This window comes from Colossoma macropomum, unplaced genomic scaffold (genome assembly GCF_904425465.1).
Source record: "Colossoma macropomum unplaced genomic scaffold, Colossoma_macropomum, whole genome shotgun sequence".
Lineage (NCBI taxonomy): Eukaryota > Metazoa > Chordata > Actinopteri > Characiformes > Serrasalmidae > Colossoma > Colossoma macropomum.
The window spans coordinates 2,976,922-2,986,253 of NW_023494806.1; the positions used below are offsets into that span (position 1 = coordinate 2,976,922).

Below are 9,332 nucleotides of genomic sequence, written 5' to 3' on the forward strand. Positions count from 1 at the left end.
ATAGTCCACCAACCAAAAATATCCAGCCAACAGCGTCCTGTGGGCAGCGTCCTGTGACCACTGATGAAGGACTAGAGGATGACCAACAAAGACTGTGCTGCAGCAGATGAGTGCTGCCGGATTTTTATTTTTAGCAGGAATGCATCTGATTTGCGCTTGGCGTCAGTGAAACCATGGCAAACAACGGACCTTTGGAGTTCAGAGACACTCACAAGCGATAAGCGATCAGTGGTTTGGGCGAGAAATGGCTAAAAGTCGCTGCCGGTGTGAATGCAGGGTTAGAAAGTGGGAATTTGGTGGACAAATACACAACATTCTCACTTTATCTCCCTCACGCTGCCTCTTATGAGTTTCTCATTTCTGCTAATCATTCGACATTCAGCAACGGAGCTGAATTAACCAGCTTCTGATTACGTTTATCGACCTAAAGAAATATCCTGGTAGACATCTGCTGGGTAATGAAACGAGAGATAAACAAACATCTCATCTGAGCTGAATGATTATGTCACAGCATCCATTTGTTTAGACACTCTAAAAGCTTCTGAGCTTACAGGACCCCATCTCTCTCTCTCTCTCTCTCCTGATAAAGTGTTAATGAAAGGAAGTGAATCTTCCCGCCATAAAAAAAACCACCTGCAGTGCTATCGGATAACGACCAGTCAGAAACGGCAGGGGGGTGTGGGGCGTTATGCAAATAAAATGAACAATCTCATCAAACCGTCAGGGCTTTCACTACATTAGTGTTTAACTGCCTTCTCTGAACGGCACAGAGCCGCGTTCCTTACAGAGGCTGAATGTAACACAAAGCATTTCCCTGCTGGCCTACAGTAAAACTAGGGCCAAACGATTTGGGAAAAATATTGAAAAAATTGGGATTTTTCTGACTAACATTGCAACTGCGATTTAATTTGGGATTATTTTCAAGAAATAAATTCAGAAGAAAACTGCAGAAAAATGAAAAAAAAGAAGCAAAAAATAAAGAAGAAAGGTTGAAAGAATGAAAGAAAGAACGACACAAAAAAAGACACAAAGAAAGACAGAAAGAAAGACCGAGAAAGAATGATAAAAAGGAAAGAAATACAAAGAAAGAAAGCAAGAAAGAAAGAAGGAAAGAAAGATAAAGAAAAAAAGAAAGAACAAAGATAAAGAAAGAAAGAAAGAAAGAAAGAAAGAAGGAAAAAGGGAGAAAGAAAAAGAAAGAAAGAAAAGATGAAAAAGGTAAAGAAAAGAAAGAAAAAGATAAAAAGTAAGAAAGATAAAAAAGAAAGAAAAAGGAAAAAGAAAGAAAGAAAGGTTAAAAGAACAACAAAAATGAAAGAAGGAAGGAAAGAAAAAAAGAAAGAAAGAAGGTTGAAAAAGCAGGCAGAAAAGGCTAAAAAAAGAAAGAAAGAAAGAACAAAGAAAGAAAGAAAGAAAGAAAGAACAAAAGAGATAAAGAAAGAAAAAGAAGGAAAGAAAGAAAAGATGGAAGATAAAGAAAAGAAAGAAAGAAAGAAAGAAGGTTGAAAAAGAAGGCAGAAAAGGCTAAAGAAAGAAAGAAAGAAAGAACAAAGAAAGAAAGAACGAAAGAGATAAAGAAAGAAAAAGATGAAAGATAAAGAAAAGAGATAAAGAAAGAAAGCAGGTCTTAAACTCTGGAGTTAATGCAGACCTGCTAATTCACCCTTTAACCCTGTAGACTGGCACGCAGACTGCTGGTCACCATAGCAACACAGACAATCTCGCCCAGCTCGTAGCTAACGGAAAAGCGAAGAGAGAGATTTAAGATGAACATTCATAATTTTGGAGACGAATGGATTTATTAGCGTTTATAATCAGTCCAGCTGGTTTCCTGATTATCTGCATGTTGTGTACAAAACCGGCGCCGTTTACAGGCCTTTGTAAACATATATTTGTGCAGAATCTGTGAAGACTGTAATTATTATAATCAGAGGCCCATCCAATAGCTATTTATATTCTGCTTTATTAAGGTTTCACTGCCTTTTAAACTAGGTATAAATTAGCATTAATAAATTAACATTAAAGAATTTAATTTTTATCTTATCCACCCATAAAGTCTGTGCAGTCGTACATACCAAAACCCCAAAGATGACCACTTTCCAACCTCTCTTTATGGCTAAATTATGTTTTTTCCCCGTTTCCTTTAAGACTGATATGTAAATGAGCTCTGTGCTGATTGGTTGCCCTGTATTGTGCCTCATTCAGAAAGCAGTCGCTACGTGAAACACTAATTCAGCATGAATAGGTGGGACTAAACTGCTATAGGCTTGAACGGGTGGATTTGTGACATCACAAAAACAATTCAAAACATGCTGAGTTGGCAGCTCAGTTTCCATGTATGGATGGATGGTATGGAAAGGAGGGTGAACGGTATGAAAAATGTTCACATGCTGCATCACATTTTACTTCAAATAAGCGAGGAAAAATATGGCAGAAAAAGAGAGACGCAAAGGGTAAATTCTTCTTTGTGTGTGCGGCCTGTAAGAATGTCTATACTGATTTGGAAAAGAACGTATAGCAAGAATTAGAACAGCAGCATCATGTGAAAGTAAACAAACATCTCGGACCACAATCAGTGACTCAGTGTGTTACTATTACAGTGTGAATCTCTGCTTGCTCAGAAAAAAGGGCGGCTGCTGATGGGATTAGTGGGAGGGGGTGTTTACAGACCACACACTGATATCTGAGAAAGGGGGGTTTATATATTCAGGTTAATGTGTGAGTCGGTTTGTGTCCAGAAGAAAAGGGCAGAAAAATGAAATAATAAAGAAGAAAGGTTGAAAAAACAGATAAAAAAGGCTGAAGAAAGAAAGAAGGGAAGAAAAACCAACACAAAGAAAGACAGAAAGAAAGACAGAAAGACAGCAGTGAGACATGGGAGGGGGTTTTAGACCCTCTACCGTCTCAGCACAGCTGTCAGAGAGAGATAAAGCCTCCCTCCATCTCTCTCTCCCTCTATGCAGAGGTGGTGGGGGGGCACAGAGGGAGAGAGAGATAAAGCCTTCCTCCATCTCTCTCTCCCTCTATGCAGAGGTGGTGGCGGGGGCACCTACTTGTTGGGGTATTTGCGGAAAATGTCCTTGATGACCACAATGGCCTCCTGCACCACGTAGTTCACCTTCGTCTGAATGAGATCCAGCAGGGTGCTGACACAGCGCTCGGCCGATTGCTGAGAGGGAGGGGGGGGAAGGGTGGACAGAGAGAGAGAGAGAGAGAAAGAAATAGTGACAAAAAGAGAGAGAAAATGAATATACGGTTCCAATTTCCTCCGTCTTTATTACTCAGACTGCCGAAGTCAATATTTAATTAGCCTCAATTTCCTCAGAAACTGTATCAACTTCACTGTTTTTCCACTGAGAAAAAAAAATCAATCATCTTTCACAAAGAAAGAAGCGACAGATTCTGCAGAACCACAATGTTGTACATAATCAATCAGACTCACTCCGTTCAACTTGTACAGTGAAAATGTACAAGATCCATCACTGCACAACATCCAGAACTGAGGCTTTACTTAAACAAGGATTTACCAACTGCTTACATAACAAATTCGTAACTCATTTGTACATGGTCACTTTCCAAAAGGTGGTTTCTGCTTCTGTGAGATATGTCAATAAGCTCTGTTCTGATTGGCTGCCCTATGTTGCGTCTCACTGTGAAAGGGCGGGGCTAAACTGCAGTAGGATAAATAAGCAGATATGTAAATATGTTGGTTGTTATGACATCACAAAAATAGTAAATATAGAAGACAGTTGACTACGGAAGTCCGGAGAGGCTACAAGTCATTTTCTGGAGGGTTACCTTGAGATCACAAGACAACTGACTTGATTATCTCAAGATAAGAGCTTTATCATCTTGATCACAAGATAGTTAACTTGTTATCTCAAGACAAGGACTTTATCTTGAGATCACAAGACAGTTAATTCGTTATCTCAAGATAAGAACTTTGTTGTCTTGAGATCACAAGCCAGTTAACTCGTTATCAAGATAAGAACTTTGTTATCGAGATCACAATATAATTAACTTATTTCAAGATAAGAACTTTGTTATCTCGAGATCACAAGCCAGTTAACTCGTTATCTCAAGATAACTTTGTTATCGCTGAGATCACAATATAACTTGTTATCTCAAGGTAATAACTTTGTTGTCTTGAGATCACAAGATAGTTAACTCGTTATCTCAAGATAACAATCCAGAAAATTATAACTACCTCATGGCCTCTCTGGACTTCCGTAGTTTCCTAATACAGACTGGGGAATATTTTTGAATCTTTAACAAATGTTTTACAAACTACATCAAACTTGTATTTCAAAAAACTAAAAAATTCACCTTTCCATGATACAGTCCCTTTAATAAAAGAAAGAACTTTTATAACAGGAAATTTTACCTCCACTTTGATGGCGCAGCGGCCGATGGCGCGGACAGCCTTGCGGACAAAGTCCACGTCCACCTCAGTGGCGTATTCCTTTAGCTCAGCCAACACCTGTGGAACAAACAGCAGCACTTCATTCACTTTAAAACAACACAACCTGGCAGAGCCCTTCAGCTCCTGCACACCTGCTTCTGCCGCACAGGGCCTGATAACGAGCTGTGACTGAATCAGAGGAGGAAAATACTAAACCAGGCAGAGAAACATAATACAGGGTGATTCAAAGATTGATCCGATTTCAAATCCCCATATTTTACAACCGTGAGGCGCCGAGGAACCAATCACAATCCAATTGAAAGAGGGGGTCATAGAGTTTCTGACTGTCAGTGGAAGATGGCTCCCTTTAGTCTGAGAGGAGAGGCGACCCCTGAGCAGAAAGCGTTCTGCGTTCTCCACTTCAATAAGAGTGAATCCATCATAACTGTGCAGTGTGATTTTCGTGAGCAGTGAAGCTCCAACAGCTCAGAGCGTTCGTCGTTGGTTCCACAACACTGGATGATCTCCGAAATCGCACTGAAAGAGCCGTGAGTGCAGCGACACCCGACATGCTCAATCCAGTATGGGATGAGTTTGACTATGGCGTTGATGTTGTCTGTACAGCTGGAGGAGGTTCATATTGAGACCTTGTAAAATTACATAATAAACTTTATGCTCATTTAAACCATTTACAGTTCACTGCATTGATCTGTAATGATTTACAAGAGAAATAAATCATATTGAAATCGGATCAATCTTTTTGAATCACCCTGTATACTGATCACAAAATAGAAACACAACACTTAACTAAAAAAAAGATTTTACTGAAACCCTGCAAAAAAGAAGGGCAGGTCATGAAGAATTCCCACTTTAGTATATGGTGTGACCATTGGCCCACAGCAGTTGGACACATTTCCAGGAAAAAAACATTTATTTATTATCAAATTACTGCAAAATGGGAGCAAAAACCCAAAGCGCATTTGTATTCTTGTTTGGTATAGTTATGGAGACATACTGTTATGGTCGGGTACTCTCTAATGAAAATCTGAAAGATTAAATTAGTCACCCTCTGATAAAGCCAGATCAATTATGATTGATAATACTGAAAATCAGTGAAGTGTGGACTAACAGTTTGGCCAAATTATCTATTTTTAAAAGAGGGCAATTCAATTCTGATTCAAATAAACATCACATTTTCAAAAGGCTCATCTTTCAGAAGTGTCTCCGTGATGTGCTGTGGTCACCTGCGCGATGTTGGCCTGAGAAGCCAGTCGGATCATGATGTCCAGCTTCTCGAGCTTGACGTAGATCGGGTCATTGTATTTCACGAAGAACACTTTCATCTCGTGCTTCAGAATCTCAGGCCTGCAGACAGAGCAAAGAACGGTTTACTTCACGTGGACCCAACATCTGAAACTACTGGACGGTGGTTAGCAAGATGCATTTGTTAGACATATAACATTTTCCAAAACTCTAGATTACCAACATGATCAAATGAGGCTGTTATAATTAATATTAGCACTGAATCCAGATGTTATGACGACTGGATCTGTTAGTTTCACTATAATAAAAAAGGAAAAGCTCAATAATGTAACCTGTGTCAGAAATCAACATTTTTGGCCTTCAAATTGAAGTACAGGAGCAAAAATGCTCCCAAAATGGTGTTATAAATCATGTTATATTGTGTTATTATATGCAAGTCTAAATGTAATCAATTCAAAATCAATGTAAATGTATGCCACACTAAGACGTTTTGCACATTATTTCGCCCACTGATCATCATCAGACAGCGAAAATGTGCCCATCCATAAACTGGACTGCTATGCGCTGCTTCGATAAACACTAAATTGCTACTCACTATTCTGATTAAAACATTAATCTGAATATTTCATTATTCATCATCCAATTTCCATTTAAAATGCCCCTGAATTTCAGTCAAGTGGGGCAAAAATTGGCCCTTAAAATGCCTCTAACTCTGACTGCATCTAAAACATGGAAGCCAGCAGCCACACATCACATAACACAATGCTCACTGAATATATCTGCTTACATTCACTGTTGGCAACACTGAGTGCATTTACATACACTTAATAACCCAATAATGCAGAAAATCAGATTTTGTCAGTAGTTTGATCAACACGTTTACATGGACTTGAGTAATCAGATAATGGGGAAACTCTGGTTCTACATGAGTCAGACAGTAATCAGATTTCTGCTTTACAACCAGCCAATAAACTCAGAGAAGACGACGTGACGTAAACGTAACGTAAAACTCAGACTTCATGACACGGCTTTTTTTTTTAACATTGCGCCACTTTACCTGAAAATATAAACATACATCATCTAGAAGATGAAGAATATTTAAATCCTTCATTTCATCAAGCATGTAGCTGCTTTCAGTGTTTCCAAAAGTGGCTTATTTCCGGTACAGCAGTCTGTTTTCACACATGCGCAGACTGAGAAATCCGAAAGAAATCAGAGTAAGAGTTTATATTCACTGAGAAATCCAGCTAAAATCCAGCCTCTTTATCAGATTTCTTAATCTGATCTAAGAAACTGAAGCACACTGTTTACATGACCATTTGAACACTGCAAAAAATGGTTTATTGGCAAGTAAAATTGTAGTTGATACAGCTAATATTCCCCTTTCTAAAACCCTTGTAATCTTAAGATTATTTCACTTCTTTCTACACATTTCTACTTGTTTTGAGTAATGTTATTAAGTAAACTTCATCTCACTATGTTGGCAGATAATTTAGCTGGTTTCAAGTACATTTCTTAAAAAAAAAAAGCTAAATTATCTGCCAACATAGTGAGATAATTGTACTTAATAAAATTACTCAAAACAAGTGAAAACATCTAGAAGTAAGTTTAATAATCTTATAATATTCATACAACCATCTCAAAATGAGAAATATTAGATATTTGGACTAGATTTAAGATTATTTCTCTTGTTAAGATATAATTTTTTACAGTGAATAATCAGAAAACTGCAGAAATCCAATTATGATCAGATTATTGAGTGCATGTAAACGCATTCATTATCACTATTCCGGCCAGAATAGGAAACTCCTTCTGATGACGTCCTTTAAAGGTAGGAGGAACTCCTGAAAAACTACATCTGCTTTAGGGTGGATTTTTGGAAGAGGGCTGTTTAACAATGTGGTCTTTAGTTTCCAAGCAGTAACGTTAGCTATCTGGCTTTACTTCTGCATTTGACAGATGTCAAAACAGCCAGTATCCAAACCAAAGTCCAAACCGAAGCAGATGTAGTTTTCACCAAAGTTTCCTGCACCTTCAAGACGTGTCATCAGAAAGGGTTTTGGACGGAGTGTCTCTTTAATGTGTGTGTTAGCTAATGTAATGTATTCCACCTCTGCAGTTCTTTCCACCCACCGTTTCTGTACGATGAGATTGATGTTCCTCAGAGCCACGTACTGCAGCTCGGGCTCAGCTGACAGCAGAGTGACCAGCGGTGGGGCGAGTTTCTTCAGCAGGGTCCCGTAGTAGTCCAGGTCCTTCGGGAGCATCTCCATGAACTTCATCAGCACCTTCACGGCCGACAGCACTACAGCGGAGTTAGCGTGGGACAGCCTCGGAGTCACCCGCTCACAGATACTGCAGAAGAGAACCAAACAAGACCAACGATGAGCTCAAACAGCTTGTAGGACACTTGAGACCACCTCTGAAGGCAGAGGGAGGATCTGTGTCAAGTCTTGGGAAGATATGTCTGAACAGAGTGCAGAGATTCTCATCTTAGAGGATGAACAATGAGGCTACGGCTATATCAACTGAGCTACAGCTACAGCAACTGAGACAGATAACTGCCCACTGGTGCCGTGATTACTAGCAGGCAGGTAATCATCACCAGATAGAGAAGGCTTTGAGTCGACCTGGTCAATAATCAAATGACTTATTGATATCAATATTTAATTTATTGCAACAAATTTGTTTCTGATAGTTTTACTGAAGCAGCAACTTTTATTTGAAAAGCTTAAAACTGACTATCAAACTGTCTGCCAAGTGGGACGTTTCCAAAATAACACCTTATGAACTACTTAGTGCTCCCACATAAGTGCTTAATCACAATTATGTGACTGAGCTGATTGAATGAATTTCCAATTTGGTGACTTTCAATGAAACGTTTAAAGCAAAACAGTGTGAATTGGGTGTTTTTCATCAGTTGGATTGACACATTGACACACTGACACATTTACACATTTATTGACAAATATCACAGGCCTTAAATTCCTTCTTTCAATTTAATAAAGCAGAAAACACATTTATTGACAAATATCACAGGCCTTACAAAAACAACAAAACATTCTGATTGGTGCTGTAACACCTTTAGAGGGCAGCAGTGAGTAAAGTTCGTTTATTTGTGCTCAGGCCTTATCAGTTGGAAGTAGAGGCCAGCACAAGGTGGGCTGACCCGCTGGTACCACGTAATCTGCTAAAAAAAATTGTGGGTGGGATACATTTTGAGACACCATGGTCATTACGAGTGAACAGCCAACAGGTTCCGGGCTCAAGTGGGTGGGTATTACGGCTGGCTGAGTTGGGCGGGATTGGACAATTACAGGCTAAAACACACAAGCAGCAAAACACATGAAGACAAAGAACAACCAGCACAAAATCTAACTCATAGTTTTCCAACTGTATTGGCTGTTTAACCTGCCACAACCTCAGCCTGCATTATGGCTTTAAATACATTTCATCTGACTTGCAGATGTCTTCAGAGTAATAAGCTAACACTGTAATGCTGACACAGATCAAAATAATGTTTGTAGTGAAGCCAAGCTGCTAGGCTGTTTTGTTGTTGTGCAGCCCGCTTGTCTGTTGACAGTGTAGACACTTCAGCGTTGCAGAATATAAGTAAATATTTTGTGTAATTACAAATTATTTTGCAACACTGAAGTGTTTATTTGTG

The 9,332-nt window shown here is 39.1% G+C and overlaps 1 protein-coding gene across 5 annotated transcripts in view; it reads right to left on the minus strand.

Moving 5' to 3' along the window:
- The window catches only part of ap1b1 (adaptor related protein complex 1 subunit beta 1), an 82,138-nt gene that overhangs the window by 52,051 nt on the left and 20,755 nt on the right, over nt 1–9,332 (minus strand). For all 5 annotated transcript variants that reach the window (XM_036598571.1, XM_036598573.1, XM_036598570.1 and 2 more), the window contains exons 7-10: nt 7,799–8,020; nt 5,647–5,767; nt 4,385–4,480; nt 3,054–3,169 (exon numbers count right to left, since the gene is read on the minus strand). In XM_036598571.1, coding sequence (XP_036454464.1) covers nt 3,054–3,169; nt 4,385–4,480; nt 5,647–5,767; nt 7,799–8,020 — 555 coding nt within the window. The remainder of the gene's footprint in view (nt 1–3,053; nt 3,170–4,384; nt 4,481–5,646; nt 5,768–7,798; nt 8,021–9,332) is intronic.